Source organism: Anser brachyrhynchus (genome assembly GCF_964034855.1).
Source record: "Anser brachyrhynchus genome assembly, chromosome: 4".
Classification (NCBI taxonomy): domain Eukaryota; kingdom Metazoa; phylum Chordata; class Aves; order Anseriformes; family Anatidae; genus Anser; species Anser brachyrhynchus.
The window spans coordinates 49,087,484-49,113,533 of NC_137698.1; the positions used below are offsets into that span (position 1 = coordinate 49,087,484).

General features: G+C 42.2%; 1 protein-coding gene across 10 annotated transcripts in view; it reads left to right on the forward strand.

The window, feature by feature from the left end:
• The window catches only part of RASSF6 (Ras association domain family member 6), a 128,806-nt gene that overhangs the window by 90,279 nt on the left and 12,477 nt on the right, over nucleotides 1–26,050 (forward strand). For 3 of the 10 annotated variants that reach the window (XM_080591534.1, XM_080591536.1, XM_080591535.1), the window contains 3 exons: nucleotides 6,346–6,444; nucleotides 11,817–11,965; nucleotides 24,150–24,239. In XM_080591534.1, coding sequence (XP_080447660.1) covers nucleotides 24,169–24,239 — 71 coding nt within the window. In that variant the 5' untranslated portion in view covers nucleotides 6,346–6,444; nucleotides 11,817–11,965; nucleotides 24,150–24,168. Of the gene's footprint in view, nucleotides 1–6,345; nucleotides 6,445–11,816; nucleotides 11,966–12,926; nucleotides 13,334–15,543; nucleotides 16,033–16,371; nucleotides 16,676–19,046; nucleotides 19,315–19,363; nucleotides 19,642–24,149; nucleotides 24,240–26,050 lie in introns of those variants that run through there. The other 7 variants (XM_080591539.1, XM_080591532.1, XM_080591538.1 and 4 more) reach the window with 7 other exon arrangements.

The following is a 26,050-nucleotide window of genomic DNA, read 5'->3' on the forward strand; positions in this document are numbered from 1 at the left end:
TTAGAAGTAAAACTCGTTGTAATTAATGGTTTGCAAGCATTTCTTCTGCTCTTTAGTAAGGGAGATGTAACAACTTGGTTGTATTTTTGACCAGGAATGGTTACTGAGCTACAATTTCCTTCCAGCTAATGTTGCAAAATGAGCAGGATGTGCACTTGTTGACTTGAACGTCACTTTTCATGTAAGTTTTTGAAGTACACTATAGAAGTGTGTGAAAGGGGATAGCAACAGATTACACTTGCATTCATAGCCCTCGTTATTAAAATTACTTAATAAGGCTTAAACTTCAAGGTATAGAATTGGAAAGGAAGGAAAAAAATGACTTCAGGAGTACATATGTGCAGCCTCATCCAAATTTTTAGGCTTTTATGCCCAGTTTAAGATAGGGCTCAATTTATCATCGAGCGTTGAAGCACAGTGTACTGAAAGGTCCACTCAAAATGAAAAAGCTGATATATTTTGTTGCCCTGGCATAAATACTTCAGCCATGATAGATAAGAAGAAGTCCAAAGCTTTGTGCCACAGTAGTTCTTGTTTTTAAAATCCTTGGTTTGGGACACTGTTCAGTGTTTTTCTTTCTAAAGATCTTCTGAAATAAAAATTGTGTCATCCCTTAAAATCAACATAGTGCATTCTGAAAGGAATGCTTGTTATCCCATGTCAGCCAGTACGTATCCTACTCTTTTCACAATCCATTCTGAAAGGAAATTCCAAACATTATTGCAATCATTCACCAAAAGAAATTCCAGATGAAAAGCATTTATCTGTTAGAGAAAGAATAAAAGCAAATAAGTTTTTCATATTGATTTTTGAGTATGTGTTTGAGAATGTGATCTAATGCCAGTACAAAGTGTGAACAGGGTGGCACAAGTTAAGACAACTAATGAGTTGCTTGCCTTCTGAAAACAATCAAAATTATACTTTATCGTTCAAGCAGAACATTAAGGCAAGTCATATCATACCATGATGAGTTCCTCCCACTCCTTTATTATCCTCTCCTTATTTCTTCTCTGAATCAAAGATATTTCCCAATAATCCACACCTACAATACTGTTTTATTATGTTTTGGACAGATTAATCCAGAAAGGAACAGTATTTCTCATTAACATGCAGACAAATTAGGGTTTCCATGAAGGACTTCTGGAACTTATTTTGAGATCTGGAAATAGAAAGGGTTGAGATTTCCAAGGTGCTCATTATTATAGAGAGGTTTGTGTTTTGTTTTGCCTTTTTTTTTTTCTCTCCCTGCTGTAGTGCAGTGCTGGTCATTTTATCTTTAGGGTGATTCCTATTTTTTGACGGAGTCCCATTTTATCTTGTGCCTCGATGACAGTGGCAGTGAAATAACCAAGAAGGCAGTCCAAGAGCTGTGCTGCAGCACCACGAACAAGAGATCAGGGCTGAGGAAGGCATAGGAATATCTTCTTTTGGCTTCCCCAAAGTTGTATGCCTCAAACTACATCTTAAGTGGTAGTAACGTGGCCTAGAAAATTACTTATTGTAATCCATGGTTTGAGACATCAGGCATGCTGCACAGGCAGGCAGATAACATCTGAAGGATTAGCAACAATTGCTCTAAAGCCTTAAAGAACTAAGGTGCCATCAAGTAAGTGGTAAGACAGCAGAATTATAAGACATCATGACATTTTTATTGCAGCAGGAAAGCTATTTTTATTAAGCCGTATACATTAACATGTAGATCATCTCATTTCTTGGCAAGTTCAGTCATGTTAGCTTTTCCTGCTAGCAGCCATGGGCGTAAATTAAGCAAGTGCTGGGCATCTCTACAACTATGCTCAATCCCTTAACCCTGACAGAAACCAACGAGGACATCAGGCACGCAGCACTGCTCATGAAGCAGTCAGATCATACTGTTATTACTTCTCATTTACAAAGACTATCACAACTACCGCATTACAGCCGGAGCACTGGGCCGCATGTGGCTTCTGTAGGAGAAAAAGAAAACAAGCAGGCTGGAGGCAGAAGAGCAGTTGCGTAAGGCAAGCAACAGGTGCCTCACATCTTTCAGATCGTGAATATGTCTCCCAGTGATGTTTATCTGCAAAAGGCAGAGCAGCAAAATTGCATTTTGGCAGTTTTGCTGGGTCCTGTCCTCAGGCAGACGTGCCAGCCATGGCTTGTTTCAAAGTGAATCATTCCTTGTGGGGACATCCACCGGCCATTGTCATGTCATTTTACTTCGAGAGAGGAACTTTGTAATGACTTCCAGCAAGACAATAAACCCATACCACATCCTGTTGCAATCTTTGTGTTACATGGTGTCATCCTGGCCATCCTGTGTAAGAAGTCACTTCTGCACTAATGGCACGCAAACAAGGATGCCATCATTTTGAAACAGCGGTGGTGGTCCCTCCTCAAGGACAGCAGGGCAGCTTCCTGCCTAGGAGCTGTAATCGGTATTTTAACATTTCTGCTCATTGAGAGTGCTTTTCTTCTGAGAACGCAGCATTTTGCCACCTTTCTACCTAAGGTCCTGGTGTAGTTCATTAGCAAGTTCAGAGTAATTTTCTGTCCCTGTAAGAGGCTGCATTAGATCCTCTCTTTCAGCATAAACCCACAGGTCAGGAACAGCAGAGAGGGGACATATGCACGGTTTCTGACAGCACTTGTGCTCTTACCTGATGCCATCTGAGAGCGTTTAGTGCAGGGCTTACCGCAGGTTGCAAAACTCCAGCACCTGACCGCAAGCATCCCATTTTCCTAGCTCTTGAGGAGTATCAAGAACAGCATCCCCTTACCCACAGCAGGGCTTTTGCACACTGCCACAGCAGGGATGAATAATGCTGGCAGTGACTCAGCGTGCTCTGCACGCTGCCCGCTTGCAGAGCCACAGCTCTTCCAAGTCCACGGAGCCTTTCCACACCCTTCAGCACTCTTGCACAATCAGCTGCTAATGGCTACGGTCCTAAGCATCAACGAAGAAGCCAGAACTACAACACCAAGACCAGAACCTGAAGCTCCCATTCCAGTGTCGATGTTTGACTGGAGAAATTGTCTGAAATTCCCTCCGAAGACCCAAAAGGGCTTTGTGAAAAGAGAAAACAGGCATGTGTATTTACTGTCTAGTCCATATCTGGTATGGGTTAACATTCTACATGCAAGGTAACCCTTTGATATTTGAAGTCATACACTTGAATCTGCATATGGATACTTAGATAAATGACCTAATTTCCACATCTGCTCTGCATTTATAATTGCTGCTCAAGATGCTGGATATCTGTAACAGTAGTAATCAAGACAATTTAAGTACCTTGCTTAAGGAGTGCCCATGTAAGAACATGGGCCTATTAAAAATTTTCAGGTTAAGGCAAGTCCCTCATGAAATAAAAATGTTAAGAGCCACCCGGGACAAAATGAGTACTTCAATTACATTTATTGCATTTACATGATGTGAAACATTGATCAAGTCAGAGGAAAGACAATCATGTGCTTAAAGCGCTAACCTGGAACTCAGGTGATTTCAGTCCACCTCTTGGCTTCACTGGAGAGTTTTGAGACTGGGATTATTGGTCAGGGTAGGATCTGCAAAGATGCGACTGTCATCCTCTAGGGTGATTCCAGAGCAAATTAATTACATTTGAAGATTTAGGCTTTATTTCTTTGTGCCTGACTTCCCCACTGTAAGATTACCTAGCTGCATAGCTAGAAGCTGCCTGTCTCCCAGGACATGGATTTGAGTTACCACAGTTCTTTTCCAGAGGTTTGGAAAAAGAAACACTCTAAGGCTTACAGCATGAAGAAATGTTAGTTTAAAGGCCATGAGAATTCAACGATTAATGTTTTTATTTTAGCGAAATGTGTGCACCTTTAAAAATGGGAAGAGGGGATTGCTGTAGGTTATGTGATTAAATGAATGATTAACAAAGTTCTTAGAAATAACAGGTACAGACTTCAGACAAGGCAAGTAAATCTAGGTTTTCTTTTTGCAGGCATAGGATTTGTGAGTTATCAAGTAGAATTTAAGATTTCTGGAAGACCTTTGAAAAACACCACCCTCATTCTATCTGTTGTGCTTGAAAATAGGCAGCTTAACAGTATGAGCTTAACTTTAACACTTTAGGCATTTGAACATTTTCAAATTGAAGCTGAGTATGGGGTTTAGTAATGCAAAAGCTTGTTTTCTTGCTTTCTACAATCTGTCTACCTTACAGTCCTCTAGGAAGGATTCCAGCAATACCTTTCACCCTCACTGCATTTAATAAACTAACACAAAAAATAATATTTATGTTGGATTATGGTTTTGCTCCACACCTTAGAGCAAGAAAATTTAGCTACAGCTGACACCCTATTTTTCATTACAACCTGTTTTGTTTTCACAGTAATGGCAGCGATAGACACTAGATGGAAGCTGAATTTCCTTCTAGAAACTGAATCAGGTCAAATGTAGGATTTCGATGACTTATTTCTCTTTTGCATTACTTGACCTGATACATGATTGGAGATTACAAGGGTTTTATTCATCCCACTGAAGTCACTGGGATGGTTTCCCTACTGCAGTATTCACTTGTGAAATCTAAGATTTTTTTCCATTGTCTCACATGCCTTAAGAATATCATTTAAGTTAAAAAGTATGAAAAGGATTTTGGGCCGGTATGTGACTTGGTGCACATTTCAAATGCATAGCCATTAAAGATATTTATGACTACCCTGTAGCCTTGCATAAGTCCTACCACCACTGCCATTTCTACAGCATCAAATTCCTTTTAAATACACACGACTCAGTGGTCCTTTTGAAGTTTTTATTGTTCTCTCTCAGAGCGTGTAAGATAAGCAAACATAACAGGGGTCCAGCTGTGAAAGGAGCATTATATTCCACTGTAATCTTTTACTTCAAAAAGCCTGGGATCATACTCTACAGAAGTAGACATCATTAAAGAGATGTTTTAGGATGGTATTGACTGAAGGAAATTATTAGTAACACTGGAAATAAACAGAATCCACTTGAGTGTTTCTTTATATAAACATGGATTGCAAAGTAAAGAGTCTTCCCGGTTATTATTTGAATTCCAATATATAAATATCTTCTTTTTCCAGTTAATATCTAGCGTGAAACTGCAACCAGACACTAGCATCAGGAATCAGGGCTTAAATGTAGTAAAGCAAGTCAAGAACACATTGATATGAGGCCCCGAGAGCCAGCTGCTCCCCAGGGAACACGGAGCCAAGTACAAGAACCCAGCAGGCAGGACAGGAGCCTCACTGCCCACACCCCATCCCACCATAACTGAACAAGGTGAGCCTGAGCCAGGCAGGCCCAGAGATCACAGCCAGGTTCAACCCAGAGTCGAGATCATGGCAATAAACTAAGTCCAAGGTCAAAGGGGAAAGTCAGTTCACAGCACAGGGGAGCAGCACAACACAGTCCCTGACCATACAGGTCCACAGATGATGCTGAACAAGACACCTACCAGGAAACAGCTAAAGCACCAAAACCAGAGCTTAAATGAGCTTCAGGGCCCCTGAGCATGGGGGTGTGTATGGAGGAGGCTGCAGATGAGGCCAGTCAAGGCTATTAAGGCCAATTAAAATCATAGAATCATTAAGGTTGGAATAGACCTCCAAGATCACTGGCACCCTCAGAGCCCCCGAGAGCAGGCAATCCATGGTGCAATGAGACCACTAATGCTAGAAAAGCTGTTTTGGCCTGCTAGTCATTGTTAGAGGGGTTTAATGAGGTTCTTGAAGGACTCAGCTGGAAATACTGAAGGAGCAAATCTTCTAAAGGAACAAAAAGCTGTAACAGCATTTCTTCCCTCAGCTATAGAGTAGGAAATTTCAAGTTTCAGCTTTAGAAGGGACCTCTGTGCTTTTCCTGAAGGCTTGCTTTCTTCCCCAGTCTAATAAACAGAAATAAAATTCAAACTAAATCATTTCTGAAAAGCAAGGGAAAACTACAGAGGTTTTTCTTCCAGTTCTGGCACACCAGTAAAGACCTCTCAGAATCTCTTTGCCTCCCATCTTCAAACAGCAGCCAAGCTGTAGATATATTGCTTTATTTGAATTGTATCCAGTACACACCTCTCAGTGTAAACAGTCCTTTACTCTGTGAGGATACCTGCCCAGTGCCAGATGTTGAAGGGATTTTTAATCACAAGTGCTTCCTATGGGCTTGATCTCGTGTCCTTTGTCACCAGTGGCAAAACTTCCTAGTGCTGTTTCATGGTCCAGTTGTTGGCTGCGGATGCCTTTGGTTTTGCTGAAAGCTCAGAAGTGCCACTAGTCATGAGGTTTTAGACTGAATTTATTCACATTGCCCAATGAGAGGTGTTACCTAGAGGCAACTTGTTAGCACTAATACCCATTGCTCACTTCTTTTTTTTCTAGGTCAATGGCTTCTACTGTTGTAGCAGAAAACAAAAAAAGCTGAAGCACGTGCCCCAAGACATGATGCAGAAAGAGATGAAGCATTTTTCCCCACATTTGGTAAGATATTTATTTTTGAGCAAGACACAACAGTACATTAACAGGACATTTTGATAACACCAAAAGTGTCGTCAATTAAATGAATGTGAAAAATGAAAAATGTAGAATGCCTGAAATATGATCCCACTTCCCCTGGAGATTTTCAATTGTATGTTTAAAAGCTTTGCAACCTATTTTAAGGGTCTGCCCCAATACAAGGACTAAATTGGTTTCTTTAGGATTGCTTTGAACCAAAGTAGAGAACGATCCGATGTCCATGTAATTTTCACAACGTGACAAAGAGGTGCTCACGTTCTATTTTATGAGAAATATCATCATTTATGATACAATATTGAAAGCAATAAGCAGCGACAAGTTACTGCACGCATAGACAAACCACCCAGGAAATAGCAAGCTGTTGAGAGTTCTCTTTTCCACACAGGTGCTCCATTGTATTGTAAAGCCTGTTCTGGAGTTTGTGCATGCAGTGTTTTTGCTGTGTCAGTTTCAGGCACATCCACCTGGTCCTGGAAGTTCAGATTATCCTTACGGGTCATAACCAGTAAGAAGCTTATGTTTACTAGAGAGACACGTCACACATCAGCCTCAGTGACTGGTGTATAATTGGGAGGATCTCGCCACATCTAAACCTCTAGCAGGTGATCCCATGCTGGCAAACCTCCTAAGGACAGCAGCACACCACTATCTCAATAATTTTGTGCTCATAGATCCAGCAGGCAAGAGCTCAGTGCTACATACAGTACTGGGACCTATCTTGTTTAATATCTTTATTGACGACCTAGATGAGGGGATTGAGTGTACCCTCAGTAAGTTTGCAGATGACACCATGTTGGGAGGTAGTGTCGATCTGCCTGAGGGTAGGGTGGCCCTTCAGAGGGATCTGGATAGGCTGGACTGCTGGGCTGAGGTTTAACAAGGCCAAGTGCCGGGTCCTGCACTTTGACCACAATAACCCCATGCAGCGCTATAGGCTTGGGGCAGAGTGGCTAGAAGACTGTGAAGAGGAAAGGGACCTGGGAATGTTGATCAATGCTCGGCTGAACATGATCCGGCAGTGTGCCCAGGTGGCCAACAAGGCCAATTGCATCCTGGCCTGTATCAGGAATAGTGTAGCCAGCAGGAGCAGGGAGGTGATCATTCCCCTGTACTCGGCTCTGGTGAGGCCACACCTCGAGTACTGCGTTCAGTTTTGGGCCCCTCACTACATGAAGGACATTGAGACCCTGGAGTGTACCCAGAGTAGGGCAACAAAACTGGTATGGGGTCTGGAGCACAAGTCTTATGAGGAGCAGCTGAGGGAGCTGGGATTGTTTAGGCTGGAGAAGAGGAGGCTCAGGGGAGACCTCATTGCACTCTACAACTTCCTGAAGGGAGGTTGTGATGAGGAAGGGGTTGGCCTCTTCTCTCAGATAACTAATGATAGGACTCAAGGAAATGGCCACAAGTTGTGCCTAGGGAGATTTAGATTAGATATCAGGATAAATTCATTCTCTCAAAGAGTGGCCAGGCATTGGAACAGCCTGCCCAGGGAGGTGGTGGAGTCACCGTCCCTCGCTGTGTTCAAGAAGCGCCTGGACAAGGTGCTACGAGATATGATTTAGTAGCTTTGTGGGTAGTAGTGGTGATACAAGGATGGTTGGACTAGATGATCCTGTAGGTCCTCTCCAACCTTGTGTTTCTATACGACTGCAGCATCTGACGGGAGGATATTTAGCCTCTTAGCAGTCTAGCCACTCATTCATCTGAAAGATCAAAAAAAGGATATTTACCTATTCACAACAATGGCAGAAGCAGCTTCGTGCATTTCTGACAGAAAAGCCTACAATGAACATTATTTGTTCAGGCCTCAGCATTTTTACTCCAGATTATTTGCTTTAGTAGTACTTGGCCTTGCTAGGAATATTTGGATTTCTCTTTGCAAGTGCTTCATAGACTGTAGTATCATTTAGCTTTGTACATGACCATTTATTTATTTATTTATTTTTGCCACTGAACCACGGTAGAGCTTGTAACTGAAGGTGAACATCTCATGGCCTTACTCCGCTATTATTTCTTGCCCATGAAGATCTCCTGATGTCCTTGACTATGGCCTCCTATCCGCATCAGCTCCCCCAGCCTCAAACTCAACACAGGTACCCCTTTGGTAGGGAAGTGTTAAGTATGGGTCTTCAGGTGCAGCCAGCTGGCTACCGGTGTGCTGGGGAGAGCTTATGACCCATGTATCCAAGTCTGTCCTCTCCTGCCCTCTTCTCTGGCCCAGTCACCACAGTAAAATGCAGCACAATAAGTGTAATTATAGCACTTCTTAAAGCAACCTCATTAGGAAGTCAAATTTTAGGAACCTCATTAGGTTCAAATTTTAGGACCTCATTAGGAAGTCAAGTTTTTCCCCCACAGATATTTTAGCCAGGAGCACCCTGCTCCCAGAAACCCACTCAAAGTTTTATCTCCCACCGTTTCTTTGGTCGAATAAAAACAAGGTAAGCAATTCCCAGCTCTGTCGTAGTGAGTGCAGGCCCTTACACCGCAGGAGAAACGCGTGTAGCCCTTTCCGCTGTTCCTTTACCCTCCCTGTGGGTCCAGGCAGGCCCACAGTTCCACCTTGAGGCCAAGTCAGACACAGCAGCCTTTTGTCACTGACATTCAGAGCTTGCCCTTAATGGCAAGAAGCAGTCCAACACCAAGTCCAAAATCTTAGTCTAGCCACGCACTTTTCTAGCATGTTGAGTTCATTCCACCTGACCATTATTTGTGTGCAAGATTCTGCTCTTGCCCCGGAAGCTATGGCTGTTGTGACTGTAGTTGTGCCCCACCATTATCCCCAGCTGTCATCACATTACTGTTATTAGATCCGATCCTATATCCTCAAAAGGCCACTGATGGGAGACTTAATTGATACATGCTGTAAAGTACTTACAGCATCTAACTTAGCTTCTTGAACTGGAAGTTTTTTTTTTCCTTATGGACTTCAGGTCAAAGAGCATATGCCCCCAAGTAGAGCTGTGGGACTCAGACCAGCTCTTTGATAAGAAAAGAGACTACTGGATCCTGCCTTCTGTTTCTGATATTTTATTCTTCTACATCCACCCTTTCTCCTCTCCTTTACTGAGGAATATGTGGTGGACACTGATTTCCTCCAGGAAAATATCAGAAAAAGTACCCATATCACCTGGGTCCTCTGCCTGCCCACCCACCAATTCATACTGACACCCGAGGAGGTCCCAGTCCACAGCTTTCCCAAACAGAAGCTTTGTTAACCCTTTGCCCATGTTATAGGTTTAGCCCCCAATTCACTGACTCATCTTCATTCTTTTCTGCTAATTTGCTTCATCCAGGCAAATGACTTAATGGTCTGTAATTTCCCAGACTCACAGAAGACTTAGTTTCAAACTGGGCTTCTAGCTGCCATTTTCAAGTCTGGTACCAAGATTGGTTTAAGTCAGGGTTCTGGCATCTGGGGGTTGTATCTACATATTGCATATACCAAACTTCATATTCCTTTCATCTTTTCTGTATTTGATGTTTCTTTAAATTTTGAAAGCTACTTTTAGAAAGGTCTAATAGCCTCATTAACAGTTTAATTACACAGGCTTTTAAAACATCTTCCAACACAAACAACTTATTTTTTCCTGAACTACAAAGAGCCACTAGAGCATTCTCAGCAGTGCCTTTTACTCTGATACACAGATGCTGACAGGCCTGACAACCCCTCAACCAGCAGGAGAACAATTTTATTCCAGCTTTGCCAAGTGAAATACAAGCTTCTGTCAAGAATAACTCTATCAGCCAAGTAGCATCCTTGGGGCCGCACCACCTCGTGGTGTTTTTACTCCACTGCATCTTTATTAACCAAGGGTTACAAGGCAGGTATTACTCAAAACCTCATAGGTGTTTCCCTGTGTTATTTTGTTGACAGAAATTAGATAAGATGGTTAGTATTAGTACTTATATTGGAATGGCATTTCTGTTTCTTTAGAGACCAGCACAAAGGCTCAAATGTATAATCAGGAGCTTTCATCATCTAAAGAGTGAATAAAATGAAGAAATAAGAAACAAGACCAATGTAGGAAAGTAGTTAACATATCACATTATTTTTGTTAGTATATAGCACTTAGATTAATCTTTTGAATTCAATACCCTTTTCTGAGTTAATATATCAAAGAAGGCTTGCAGTAAGATATTTTTCTGAAAATGGACTTGAATGAAAATAGAAAAAAAATCAGAAAGCAGCAGGGTAAACAACCTAAGTGAGAACTGACAGAAACTTTGAATTTCACAAGAACCTCTGACAAAAAAAGTCTTTTTTTTTTTCATCTGGCTGCTACATTGCACTTGTATTCATTTTACAAGAGAAACTTCAAGTTCAAACATTTTAATTCCAAAGATATGTTTGCATGGATACTACATTCAGACCAAAAAATAAAAAATCCCTTCTGAACATGCTTTTACAGCAAATGATCAAAATTACTATTATACTGTAATGCAGAGTCCCATCAGTTTACATAAGTGTTGCAGATATGTGCACAATGACCACAGATTTAAGCTCCAGGATACAAAGAACTTGAAATTCATTGATTTGAGTGTCTTAGCTCAACCATTTTTAATTATATTTGATGCTATGCTTGTGTTTTGTGATAAGAAGACAAAAAGCACAGGTAAAGTGAAGTCCTTTAAATGAATACACCACAGATGTTATGTCCAGCATTGCAGTCCCAGTCACCCTGGAAGATGGAGCGGAGCAAGAGCAATGCGTCATGCAAATCCCAGGTGCACATTTTGCTGTAGAAACCACAAGAGGCCAGTGCAAGCTCACCGTATGGGGCTGCAGGTTGCCTGCAGCACAAGCCCAGCTAACAATAGCAGACACCCTGCCTCACTGCTTCCCTGACACTGATTTGGGCTTACTACACCTCTTGGTGACCCCAGCTGCAAAGCAAGTCCCCTTGTACCTTAGCATAACAAGCCAGGCAGAACCACAGATTGTAGCCATGTTGAACCACACATCCAGTTACCAGGCAAGATTACAGTGATGATGCAGGTCTGAAAAATCCACACAGGTCAAAATCAGGTCACATAGCAATTGCCCACTTAAGTCTACAACAACATCAAAGGAAGTCAGTCTACATATCACAATCAATAGGATCTACAGCTAAATGCAAACATTACTATGACCAAGACAGAGACAAACCCTTCTATAACACAGCTCAGCAAAAAGAACAAAGGCTCCTCAATTTGATCTTAAATAGGGTCTTGGACCAAAGGTCAGGGATCAGGGGTGGGGAGATCCCAGGTAAGGCAGATCAGGGTCATTAAGGCCAGTTGTTGCTGTTAGAGCCCTAATACTGAACGAGATCATACTTTTCATTTTGCAGCGTGGAGTTATGCGTGTGTTTGCTGTGCAGAGTCCATTATGCTGGCAAAAAGTATATTCTGAACCAGGCGGGGCCTTGCCCATTGCTGCGGAGTGGACAAAGCAGAAGGATCCAGCCCCAGAAGAATATCACCACTAATGACATTTCAGGTAACAAAGGCAGCTGTCTGTGAACAACAGAGCGCTGTCCCTTTTCAAAAGTACTGTTGTTATTTAAGTGCAAATTGATGATGTCCTGTGCCAAGGCAGTGATACCAGGCTGAACGTTCAGATGACTATTGTAGAAAGGACCAGTGGTCTAGGAGTCCTCAATTTCAGGGTATTTTAGTAGATATTCCTTCATTTCTCACAAAGGTCTCTGAAATTCTGACATTTATTGCTGTAAAGCAAAGGCATAAAAACTTAGTGCCAGCTCCTACCGCACTGCCAGACTGACTGCAACAGAAGCACACAGGGACCCAAGAGGATCTGTGCAGCTACAGGGTGCTCTGGAAGCATTCTGCTTCCCATTTACATGCCTCCGGTAATGCTGGACATTTACCGCTCAGATGCGGTTCCCATTTCTTCAATATCTTTTGCATAAAATTTCACGCCTGAAATTGCTTCCATTCCTGCACCTGTTTGAACCTGTGCTTTCTGCACAAAGCAGGGGGAGTATACCATGCAACTTACAGTCCTAAAGACACTCCCGTTTCTCTATAGCTTTTTGATTTTTCTCTCTAGCTGATTGAACTTTCTCTAGTAAGGCGCTGCCTGTGTCCCCCAGCAGCCCATGGTTTCCTGAGGTGAGAACTGCCTCCTGCAAGCGTGGTACATTTTCCTGGTGTGGAGTGCACAGTGGAAGCTGGGACAGCACAGTCCCAGAGTCTGAATTTGCATTTCCAGTGGGCAGCTTTTTCAGATTTTTCACTTGCAGGGACATGTGTACGGGCTGGAAGCAAGGGATCACCCTCAGGGCTGAGTGACAGTTCCAGATGGATCAAATTCCAGACTGGAAGACACACCCTCTGAACAACTGCGTAGGGAAGAATCTTTCCAGAATTTCAGCATTTCCTGAATGGCTATTGATTTGTTTATGTTGCTTTACACAGGAGCATAGTTCATAGTCCAAATCAGACAGTAATTTTACATGCTGCTGTGTTCCATCTGCCTCCGTTGTCATCTGGCTTTATTGTTCCAAAGCACCTCTCAACCAGGAAGATATTCACATGTCCTCAACAATGAGATCAAATTTTAGCCTTGTTAATTCCTGTGAAACTCTAGCATGGGTTGTAAACATATTAGCCATGCACTGAGAGAAGATCTAGCACTTCAGAGTTAGAAACACTATTGTGTCATCCAACACCACCGAAATGCCACCGCCTCTGCTGTAGAGCTGGCACGTAACTGCCTGCCATAGCACACAGCACTCACTGTGCTCCAGGACCCTACTTAGAAGAGTTTGGGCCCTGGATAGCTGAACGAGAAGAAAAATGCGATCCATAAGGTCAAACGCTTGAAAGAATAAGAAATGACACGGTAAGTATGTAAATGTATTTATTCTTTGCAAAGGATGCTAGAATGGTTATTTGGTATTGTAATCAGAAAGCAGAATTGTGCAAGGACAGAACGACAGAAGGGATTCCTAACAAGCAGTTACGGTGTCTACGAGGTGATTTTCTGCAAGTAGAGTGAGTAAAGGTGAGGAATGTCTTAGTGTCAGAGGGAAGATTTTCTTAAAGAGAACTGAAGAGTCACAGAGGTCTCTTCAGGACACCAGACATGAGGCAGAACTTCACGGAGTCAGCCCCATCTGTTTTGCTTTGTACTCTGCCCTTCACAGTGCTCTCTGTGCTCATGTGAGATTTTAAAGAGTAAAATAATAAATAAAGGTGAGAGATGCTTATAGTTCATCTGTTTTACTGTCTGTTTAGATATCTAATGTGGTACAAAAGGTAAAAAGTTGGTTCTTTCTCCAAACACTTTTTATGGTGTACTTCAGGGATTATGAAGTCAATAGTCAGTATGAAAATGAAAGCTTTTAAGTCTCACATTTCATGTGGTAGCTTCCCAGCAGCTTGGTGTATCATTCAAGTTACTTGTGCTTAGCGGCACACAATGAAGAACTGTGCGCTGTGCAGAGACCCCAGGACGCAATGCGAAGAATGTCTGCGCTGCACAGCAGCACTGAGCAAGGGAGCGTGGGCTGCTCAGATGCAGAGGCAGGCTGCAATTGCTGTGCATTCCCTCCATGTGAGAGAGCTACTTGCCATGCTATTCCTTTTCAACCTGGACACTTTCATTGCACAAGGTGTTATTACGTATATTAGGCTATATGAAACTGCTTTCAGTGCGCTTTGCTGCAACAGCAAACTCTGTCCTCATCTGTACAGGAGAAGCTGTGGTGTGTAATGGCTCTTTAAGAAAATCTGACTTGCTTCTAGAACAGGTGCTTGAACAAATGACTTAGAAGAAGTGTCAGTATGTTCTTCATACTTTTTATCGGGGTACCTGACCTGAGAAGATAATGGGGTAGCTGATCTCTTTCTGGGTGACTTGTGGTTCAATCTCCTAGATCTCCTAGTGACACTGTGTCTACTAAGAGGTTATTTTCCTTCAGTATTGATGAAGTTTCATCATTTTATGCCATCAGGAAATTTCGTCGAGTAAATTAGAGTCATGTAAAATATGGAGGAGATAACAAATACCTTTATATCACGTTTTTTAATAAAATTAATTTATAATCTCAGTAAAACATCTGCAGTTTCCCCATCTTATTTTGTCCTAGATAACTAGTAATAGGACAAGAGGAGTGGACTCAAGTTGCGCCTGGGGAGATTTAGATTAGATATCAGGAAAAACTTTTTCTCTCAAAGAGTGGTCAGGCACAGGAATGGCCTGCCCAGGGAGGTGGTGGAGTCACCGTCCCTCATGGTGTTCAACAAGCGCCTGGACAAGGTGCTACGAGATATGATTTAGTAGCTTAGTGGGTAGTATTAGATGGTTGAACTAGATGATCTTGCAGGTCCTTTCCAACCCCATGTTTCTATGATTCTGTGATTTTCTTGAAGTTTGTAAGTTCTTATAATGCTGGGTAGCAAGGTCGTCAGTCTTTGTTCATGTTGCTTCCACTTGGTGTCCCTATGCAGAATGTCTGAAGAAAATATATTTTCTGTTGACAAGTATGAACGGAATGATGTCTAGAAATCTGGACTACTTTTTTTATCCACTAAAGTATTTACATAAATGATGACAAGGTGTTTACATGAATGCTCTCTCACCCATATCCAACCTAACATTAAACTAATTTAACATTAGGAGGTTTTTTGATTCATAAGTATGGTTCAGCTTCAATCACTATGAAGCAGCAATATTTATCTTATTTTAGTAGTATGCTGCACTATATCTTGGTAGTACAGTGTATAGTAGTGACACTCCTGAAATGCAGTTTACTTTCAAATATATCTTGCATTTTACAGAGAAAAAAAAAAAAACAAAACTTGCTGCTGAGCTCTTCTGTGAAATTTGCCAGAGACTTGCATGTGCTCAGGGTATTTTTAAAATGAGCAGAAAAGAGTGGACAGTCCACGTTATGACTCAGCTTCTTTAACAAAGAAGTATCTAAAGAAAAACTATTAGCATATTGGAAATGGGAGTCAGGTGCTATAGTCAGATGACCCTCAAATGATCGTTACAGAGGAGTGACCAGAGCATAAAAACATCCTATAAGGGGCATATAAGGAAGGGTTGGTATTGTTTTAAGGGTTGGGGAGTATGTAAGGTCTTGATTACAAAACTAAGGGGGTGGGTAGTGGAGGAAGGCAGACTTTGAGGGTCTTATTTTGAAAGCAGAAGACATTCATAGATAGAAAGATACTTAAGAATAAATCAGAGTAAGTAGTGTTTCATAGAAAACTCTGTAGTTGACTTTGGTATAGATCTAGAAATCTTGAGAGTAAAGAATTGAGTTTGGAAGCACTGTGAGAGTGGGCTGGGGTTTTTCTCCCAGTGGGCTGCAATGTAGTGAGAAGCTGTGTGACTGCTGCTCTTTTGTGTGGCAGGTTGTCCTCTGCCCTTAACAATATTGTTTAGCTCCAGGCAATGAGAATGTGTGTATGGCTTTATGAGACTGTGTTATCAAATGGATGACATCATGGGATATAGGATCAAGTTATGATGCATGACTAAAGATGTTTTAGTCTCTGAAGTTGGACCTGCCCTGGCTCATGAGGGCAAAGGCAGGTAGCTTTTTACTCATGCAAAGATTAGTGCCTGAAACATTCCTGCTTTCTTATCTGGGTAGAAAGCCATTGCTGTTAGTACATGTACTACCACAAACAGCAGGTCTGCTCTTCCTTCTCTGTACTATTTTTGAAATTAAGAACTTCTGGCCCTCAAAAGTCATATAATGGTATGCAGAAGGGATTATGGCCCACAGGAGATAGCCTTGTAGTGGATATGTGTTTTGTGTATTTAGTGATTTGAGCTAATCATCTGTTTCCTAGTTTCTGCTCTGGGCCATGCTTATCAGCTGTGCCAGTGAGACATGTCCTGGCACAGGAATATTGCTGTTGGCAGTAGGGTGTGATGACAGAAGATAATATTGTTAAAAAACAGGAGGCCCTTTGCAGGGCAAGCCCACTTGTTCTGAATTCCTTGGTTTATTGCTATTACCAGTGCAATCCTCATGGTAATTTCTGTAATGTGAAGCAAAGCATTTGAACTGATACCTGTTGATTCATGTGAAACTCTGATCTTGTCATTGGAAGCTGCATCTCTGCCTTGTAGTGTCTGGCTCAAGAGGTCCAAGAAGCATTTTCCCCAACTGGGATCGATGTTGGTCTGAAGTTGTCCAGGAACAGTTGTTAGCAAATGATACAGGTGATTTTCTTTTTCATTGTGAAGCAGAGAAATCTCTTGTGATCTCATGCATATCCTATTGTGTTTTCAGAACACTGTCACTGAAGTCCAGCATACCTGTATGATCTTGCCATGGCGAGCTTGTTTACTCTGATTGCATCCTGTAAAAGCAGGAAAAGAAATTTTTTTTCCCCACTGTTGGAAGTATTCTTCTAGTTTTAGCAGTTGGACAGTTAATGATCTGAGGCCAGGTTATAAGGCAGCTGGAACTCTAACCTCCAATTATTTACTAACTTAAAATGATTTACATTAATCATGAAAGGAACCAGAAAAGTAACACAGCCCTAAGGACTCAAGGATCACTATATTACCTGCCTGTTTGGAAGAAAAATCATGGTTACCCTTTGATTTAAGGGCTGAAATAATATTACCAAGTTATGACATTCTTAGTTATCCAAGGCACATGAACTACAGTTACTAAGAGGGATGAGCAATGATGCTTGCTCTGCATGTGCTGACTTATTTCTCCTGAGAGGAATAGGAACATTCTTTCCTTCTTGTAATTGACTGTAAACTAACCATTGCTTTGTGGTCCTAAAGACATCTTTTTCCTATGTAACACTTATTCCCAGTCTGCACTGATGAGTCTCCACAAAGTAGTTAGCACTTAATTGCATGTAATGAGATCAGAAGTGGGACACGGGTACAAGTAGCTAAGTGTGAGAATAAAAAGTAGACACAAGCCTGAGACATGTTCACCAATCCAATATGAAAATCAATCCATCTGGTTTAAGTGGAAGTGAGGACTATAGCCCTTTATTACAACATTTTCTATTATGGCTTTAGTATATTACAGACATTTTTTGCATGAACATAAGTAATTACTGCATAGGGTTTTCAAAACTTACTTGTAAATGTTAACATATCTATTACAATTTCATAGAATGGCTGGGGTTGAAAAGGGCCTTAAAGATCATCTGGTTTCAACCCCCCTGCTCATTTATATGAATCCTTTTTATTAAAAAGAAAACACTGCCACCAAACACTTTAAATATTGGTTATCAGGATGAACACCAAACCGGTAACCTCACATTGCTCAGTTGTAAGCTGCTGACCTGGCCCTCAGTTCTCAAAATACGTGGTTACCTCTTGGCACTGGCCAGCTTCATGATGTCAGTGTCCAGCAGGGTGGCCTAGTTGTCAGCTACAGATCAATTTGACTTCATCTTGTTTTAGGAATTTGAAAGGAGGCTGTGCTTTCTCTGTGCTCTAATCTGGCACTGTCAGGGAGAGTGCTTAGGTGTCTCAAGCTGTTGACAGGAAAAAAAAAAAAATCACACTTCTGGATTTAAACAAGTTGAAGTTGTACAGGTTTGTGCTCAATCATTGAGGAAAAGCTGGAGCAGCTCTAGAAGTGGAGCTTGATGTGAAGTGCCAAGCTCACTGCAACATGGAGCTGCTTTGCTGTTGTGAATTGAGCAAAAATCCCTGTATGTTCACCCATTCGTGTGTTTTGAGAAACTTCTTTGTATTATACAAACCAATAAAATCCTTATTTAAACATTTTTTTCTGGGTGTAGGGCTAGAAGCTCTACAGCATAGACTATAATCCCAAATATCAAGTCCATTTTGTTGCATGTATAGCTGTGAGTCTAGCTCTTGAGAGGAGTACACCAGAGGATATGAGCAGAGATCAAATATTAATGGGTCTGTTCTGCCTGTCTCTAACACGAAGTAACTCGATGTTACTCACGGTATAGTAGGACTGGTATGAAGGCAAATTCAGGTTCAGTATTTGTCATGCTCTTCTCTCTGTGGCCCAGTGATATTCAGTTTTAGGCTTGATCCTTTGAATAAATTGCTTGCTAAAAATGGATGGGCAAACAGTGGGAGTTTCAAAGGTCTGTGTTCTTCTCTTTTCTTTTCTGTTTTTTTTTTTTTTTTTTTACAGCTCAAACATCTGTTTATATGATTAGCTGCTTAGCAATTAAGATGAGTAGCGGTGCTTTCTCTCCTATAGACTCAACTCTTGCCCAGTGAATAATGTAAGGTATCTTAAGCAAGAAATTGAGTTTATAGCTGAGTGTGATTAAGTGATCAAGCTATGTTGACACAATTTTTATCATGTTATAAACCCATCTACTTAGACATCACCTGATTGTATGCTTTTGTTACTCCACTAAACACTAGAGACTTAAGCATATCCAGAGAAGGAACGACCACTTTATCCAATGGATTAGAAAACTGACATGACAGGAGTTTAAAGCATGACAGTGCTTTCAGCACAGGATGTTTCAGGGTGAACTCTGTCAGCAAATAATTACTAAGAGTCAGCAGGTTGCCTCTCATTATAAAGTTAGTGATTAAAGCGTTAACCGGAGCCTCCCCGTAGGTGTAACCATGACTCAGGGAGCGCTCCTGTCAGAGGCTGGGAGGAAGGAAAGTGGGTAGGTAAATGCTCCCGACATGCATCGAGGTGCGGGGAGTGTCCTGGGTTGCCAGCACTCTCAGTTTGTTGAGCAAAATAGTAATTACCAGCTCTGTGGGTTCCATAAGGTAGCAGAGGCGGCTGTCAGCTAGTGCAGTGCTGTCATGCCTCTCCCAGGGCTCAGTGCAAGGTACGTGAAACCCCTCTGCTTCTCTTCTGCTCACACGCGCAGGTAAGTGAAACGCGAGGCTGGAGCTGTTCTGCTCGCTGTGTAACCTGCAGCGTCAGTAGAAAGCAAGGTCCTTCGCAGTCATCCAGAACTAGAGTCAAATTCCTTTCAGGTAATTAGGGTGCCGGAGGGAAGGAGAAATGTTCAGTCAGTCAGAAATTCTCATAAAAAGTTCCGAAATCTCAAGGCATGAGTCACTTGTGATAAAATAGGCGGATAATAGGCAGTGCTGCTGCTTGCTGCGTACGTGGGCACGAGCCTTCGCCGCCCGTCGCTCAGTCGCCAGAGGGACTGTAAAGGTTACAGCGGTCACCTTGTCTGCTCTTTATAGTGAGTAGAAGCTACCTTTCCTAAGTGACCTGGAATAGCAAGTAACTTCATAGTAACGGGTGCTTCATGTTTGAAATCCGTTTGGTGCAAGCCCAGCTGTGTAATCATTGCTGGTGCAAAGGGAGGGAGCCTGTGTTATCTTTCCCTCTGAATGCTGAGGGGCCGCGTTCCCCGATAAACAACAACTGACTTTGGGTTTCGGTAATCCAAGCCAGTTTTGAGCGTGCCTGAGCAGAGGGGTTGCACTGTTTTGTGTGTTCGAGTAGTGCAGGGTTCTGTGCTGTAACAGTACATTTTTTTAATTGAAGTGTAAAGAAGTCTGGAATATTAAAAAAAAACTTCAGCTGGGAAAAATGCAAGTGTTGGGAATAAGTTATTTTTGATTAGACCTTTGCTTTGGTGTAAAGCCATGTAATTTCAGGAAAAAAACAACTCAAAAGCATAAAGGCTCGTAGAATTAGAGTTGTGGCTAGGTAAAGACCTTATTCTGCTGACACTGAATGTGTTACGTACATGAATAAGCCCTAAACTCATATTTTTTTAGAAATAATGGTTCAAAAATATGCAAAGTAACAGGCACCACTGAGTGTAGAAGGTGACTTAGGTATTTGTATGTGCCGTCATGCCTGCAGCGCAAAGCTTGTGCCATACAAAATGCTATATGTATATTTGGCTGATAGCTAAGTAAATAGAAAGCTGAGCCTTGTGGTTTCTATATGAGAAAGTGATAGTGCTCACACCGTCCTGATATCCTGTATTCTTGGAATGGCTTTGGGAAGCACAGGGTCAAAAGATGTAGAAATCTTCAGATGTTTTTGTGGGTTTACTTTTTCTTAACACTGGCAGGAGCACTGTATAGCACACTGATGGCTCTGCAGTCCCCATCTTAATATATAGATGTGCCAAAAAGCACATCCAGGCAGAAGCATCCAGCCTCTTCCGTAGGCTGTTACATACAAATTCAAATGCTGCTTTGCTGCTCCTCCTTGGCTTAGCTCTGGGAGTTGGGTGGCCCTCTCCTACCAGCCCTCCTGCTGCAGCCATCTCCTTTTATCCTTGTGTAAAAATCTGCGTGGATGCTTGCTGTTACGTTTGCTTTGTCACTGAACCACTGTCCTGTCCCTGTGCTGTCCCCTGAAGCAAAAGACTTTAAAATCACTGCATTTAATAACACGAAACAAGACCTGTCATCTTACCTTCCACTAACAGTTGGACTTTTTCTTGGGAAGAAACATTTCAAGTGAGACAAATCTTATACTAAAGGAAAATCCCATACTTTTGTTAGATTTGTCGTGTACCCTGATGTGGCTGTTGATCCTCTCACAGCTTTGGGATTGTGCAGCAGTCTGATTTTCCTTATTTACCTAGATTTCTCTGATAGTGACAATCTTTGATGTCTCATTTTGCATCTTCCTCACCTCTCACTCCTGTTTTCCCTTTGTTTCTTCCATTTCCTTCCAGTCGTATTTTAGGTTTCATTCTTCCTCCACATGTGGAATTTCTTCTTAGTTAAGTCTCAGGCCATGAGGTTGGCCCAGACAGGGTCTGACAACAAGGCCTTGCCTATCTGAGGGGATCTTGTGGTTCTAGTCCAATTTAACATAATGTGGAGACCTGTTTGATATGAAGCAAGTCAGGAGATATGGTTGGATAGATGGCCATGGTCTTACACTGCTGGAAGGGCTGGAAAATCAGCAATTTTTGATTATTTCATATTGAAGGGAACAATGGGAAAAAAAATCCCCCTCATCTCTTCAGTTTGCTTCCTCAAATAGCTGCAGGGAAGTGACATGTAAGAAAAACAACAAAATACCAGGCGGTGACAGAAAATGTGACAGCCCTGTGGATTTAGGAAGTGCAAGTGTAAATATGCTGTCAGCTGCAGAGCCATGTACTGTGCTGGGGAAGTCGCTGCACGCTCTCAAGCCACAGGTTTCCGGGATCATTACAAATCAGGGCCGTAGGATGTTTTAATGACATTTATTTGCTTAAATGGTGTTAATACCTTGCATAAAACACCAAGTGAATAAACATAGCTCGCGGACACATGCTGATCCTTTGGGGAACTCCTTCTCTGTGACAGGAGCGTGTCACAGGTAACTCCGAGGGCAATGCATGAATTCATTCAGCTGCCAGGGAAGCCCCCTGGCTTTTTGGGCAGGGCTGTCCCTTCAATCCTGCTGCTGCCAAGGAGCCAGCACCAGGGGTGAGCTCCTGGTTTGGAGTCTCCGCGTCATTCAACTTCGCGTCATTCAACAAAACACGCTGGTGGGAAGGGCACGTGGGGGGGAAGCGTGTTAGCTCTAGGGTGTGCGGGTAGAAATGTGTTGGACCATCCTGATGAGCAGCAGTGGTCAGAAGAGTGAGGAAGGTGGAACGAGTGTTTGCTGGGCTTCTGCACCTGCTATTGGGAAGAGGCCTGGTTTTGTCCACAGCGATTGTCCAGTGAGGGAAGGAAAAGGGGGAGGCATTGGTGAGGGGCCATTGCCATCACCAAATCCACTTTGGTTTCATTGTCAGTGCTTCAGTGGCAACCAGCAGACTTAAGGTATGCTCAATGATTCCTAAGGCAAATTTAGTTAAGAACCTGGCACTACTGAGCAGAATAGGTAGTTCAGCAATAATCTCCTTTTTGTGTAAAGATCATTCCTCTCAGTCCATAGAGATAAGCTTTTTCCTTCATATGAATCATTTTATGGTCAAATTTCTACAGAGGAGTATGCAGCTCTGAGCAGTGGAGCTCGCTGGAGTCACTGCTCTGGCCACTAGCCACATGGCTACCTGCTCTTCTTCACAAGTTGCTTCCTGACAGATGGCAGGACGCTCGAGCCTATATCCAGTTATTCAGGTGCCAATGTACACAAACTCCTCTGCATCTTTTAAAACCGTTTTGAAATGAGGTTGGCATGGGCAGTTGATTCAGCTAGAGGTATTAGTAAATCGTGTAAAAGCAGATTTCAAGGTGTGGCCAGTGGTTACTGCACTCACTTGAGAGGCCAAGAAACAACATTATTAGTCTGGGGTGCAGCAATCTTTTCTGTATATACAAACTCATCTCTGGACAAAAGTCCTTGGGCCCACTCGGTAGTCAGATGAATTTCACCTTTACGTGGATGTTACCCAAAGCGCAGTGGGTTTATGGGGACCGTCGCACTGTTTTAAATGAGCCTTTGCTCGAGCATTGTTTGAACCCACATCTGCTCGTGTAAGGCTCATTTCAGTAGTGCACTCGGATTTTAGGGGTTTTGAAATAGCTTCTGACAGCACTCTTCTATATGTTTTGTAGGTGGAAGACAATGTATTTTTATGCAGAACATCTCATTTGTCCACATTTTTTTCAGAAGTCATGCATCTTTGACCATGGCAACTTTGACATGTAACTTCAAAAAAGCAGCGCACTGGTGTAGAATCATTTTTACATAAATTATTCCCTTTTTCAGCTAGCTGTGATCTTCTTAAGCTTTAATTTCCTTTCTAAATGGATTTCCTGGATGCTACTTGTCATTGGTACTGTTGACAATGAACGGATTTTCAGATGGCTTTTACTGGGCTAACCTGTGCAGTCTGACACCAGACTTAAGCCCGTCTCCTGACATAAGCGCGAATGGACATCAAGTGCTGCTGGACAAATTCCTCTGTCACAGCGCCGGAGTAAGAGAGAAATAAAAGTGGAGTAATTGACTTGCAGCGCAGTCCTTGGGGATTCTACTGCTTGTGATGTGATTCACTTTTCCCTGTTTGCCACTTCTAGGGCTGATTTTTTCAGTGCAGTATCAGTTGTCAATCTTGAGTCTCTGAGTCTCTTTGGTTCCTTTGCTCTGTCTGCCTTTACTTCTAATACCTGAGGGTGGATGAAAGCAGCCAAGACTCCATAATTAGGCGTATTCAAGAATGTACTGTTGGAGTCTCATGAGCCTGGCTTTTTGCCTACACAATATGCTGAAATCGCTGTGCGGAGATCTGTAAATTGTATTGCTACATCACTTTAATTATAGCCTTGTTCTTGCTTTAATATTGCAGCTGGCTTCTTTGTGTGCTGCAGGATGCTGCCAGTGAGCAACACTTCTTCTCTTGCCTAGTCCTACAAACCTGGTTAAGGGTAGTTTGCTGAGTCACTTTTTTTTTGGTGACCCTGGGCAATGCTCTATCCAAAATTAACAAATGAATCCTAAGCAATAAATGAGTTTCAGTCTACTGAGTATTGAATCATTGTGATGGAGTTCGAGAGTAATCTTAAAACTCCTGGAAAAAGTCAGGGCGTATGTAGTAATTGGGATTTAAACCACTGCGATATGCTTGGTGGGAATGGCTTATAGCTTTTTTACTATGAGTGGGAAATATTTGGATATTAAGGATAAATACAAAGCAGCTGAAATATGTGTATTTAAGCCCATAGCTTGATAGTCTGGGTATGTTTTGCTTTGCAAGCTAAGGCTTCGTTGTTGTGTTTACCATTCAGTCTTTCTTAGTGACATTAGTGGATGTAATTTTTTTTTCCTTTTATTTAGCTTCATCTCCTCTGAATAAATGAAGAAAGTGACTATGAAAGCACAGCATCTACCTTCTATTGCCATCAATGAGGAGAAGTTTATAACCAGGTAAATTATTAAAAAAAAAAAAAGTAATAAAGTAATGACTTTGCTCTACTCAAGTTACTCTATATTAATTCATTAACAGGACTCTGTAGAGAGCTGAGCCTATGGGCAGCTCCAGCAGCAATGCCTGCACCTTGCTTCCTGTGAAGTGTCTATAGAACAAAGTGGCCTTTTATACTGATTCCAAAAAACAGAGCACTAAACCTTTTGGTCTGTGGACTGTTTATTAGGTAGAACAGCACTTTCAAAGGTACCGAAATAAAATTTCAAATTAGGGAAGACTACCTTCCTGTCTTGGAAATTTATTGAAATGGAACGTGGATTCCAGTGTTTAACATGAGTTCTACTAGTTCGAAGCATGGGGCTTGGTTTCGAGCCCCCGATGGCAAGGTTTCTTTGCAGAGAAAGATGTATCAGGCTGCCAATTCTGTTCTGTGGTGAGCAGAAGTTCTTGAAGCTATTTAGAAAAGGCTTGGAACTGTACACGAACTGTATTTCATGGGATACTTTTCCGCAGTTAAATCTGTCTGTTAGGAATTTTTCCTAATGTTCCAATATACCCTGAGCCTCCAGGTGTATGGTTCCATCACCTTGTTACGGAATGGCTTTTTCCCCTGTTGTCCAGAGCACAGGAGCTGGAATAAATGGCAGTTTTCTCACATCATTTCTATCCCTCTTGACATTACTGTGGGAGCATGGGAGAAGATAATTAAATGCACCCAGGGATGGGGCCTGTGGTAGAATTTCTCTAACTGCACTAAATATTTTTATCTGAAATTTGATACTCTTATACGGGTTATGTGAAGTGCTGTTGATTTCTCCCTTTTTAAAGAAGGTCATCAGAGCTCTGCCCAAAGCATGCAGGCAGTAAGTGCAGCCTGTTTCTCCTAAATGCTTGTTCCCTTTATGCTGCTGCTGCTTGGCACATGGTGGTTTCATGTCAGAGGTAATTATTCTGTGTTAATATTCATATGCTTGGTATACAAAAGCATTTGGACGTGTTCCAGATGAAGCAGTGTCTTCATATCTCTAGGTATTCTGTGTGCGCTCAAACTTCAAACTCCTTTCCATCGCAATTTGCAGACTCTTGTCCTTCTCCACCTTGAACTGGCTGTCATGCAACTCCTCTTCCAGCTGTACCATGCAAATCGTGCTGATGTGGCAAGCCTGCTGTTTGAGGATTGCAGAATGGCCGGATCAAAAGGGAGACCAAGGCTTGGCTGGCTAAAACATCATGTGTCTGAGCACAACTGCTATAAATATCCAGGGGTAAATGCATAGGTCTCAGGTGAGAGGAGGACACAAGTGAACTGTCCTGGATTAGTGTTTGGAGTGAACACGTGATGCTTTCTCTTGTGGTTTACCACAAGGGCGCTTGACCTTACTGCTCCCTTGTATCCTGCCTTCATTACTGAAGAAACTGGTGAGGCTGCAGTAAATGCCACCTTTTGGGAGTTTGGCAGTAAGTAGTTTTTCCAGTTACTTGGCTTTGGCTTCATTAATCGCTGTGTTTGGCTATTGTCACGAAGGCATGCTCTGAGGAGCAGTATTGCAACACAAGGGAGCCACTGATTTTTCTGGCAGTGTAACTCTGAGGAGATGGGCATCTGCCTCCATTAGGGCAGTCCTGGGGCCTGCTTAGTGAAGATGGGCTACACTGAGACTCACTGTGGAACTAGCAGACTGGTAGGTGTGTTAATTCTTTCTGGGGCTAAAAGAAGAAAATATCCTTGTCTCTCCGTTACACAAGGACAAAGAGGTCTGTGTGGGTTACTGTCAAATCTCTCCCTCGGGGCTTTTCTAATGGCTTGCCT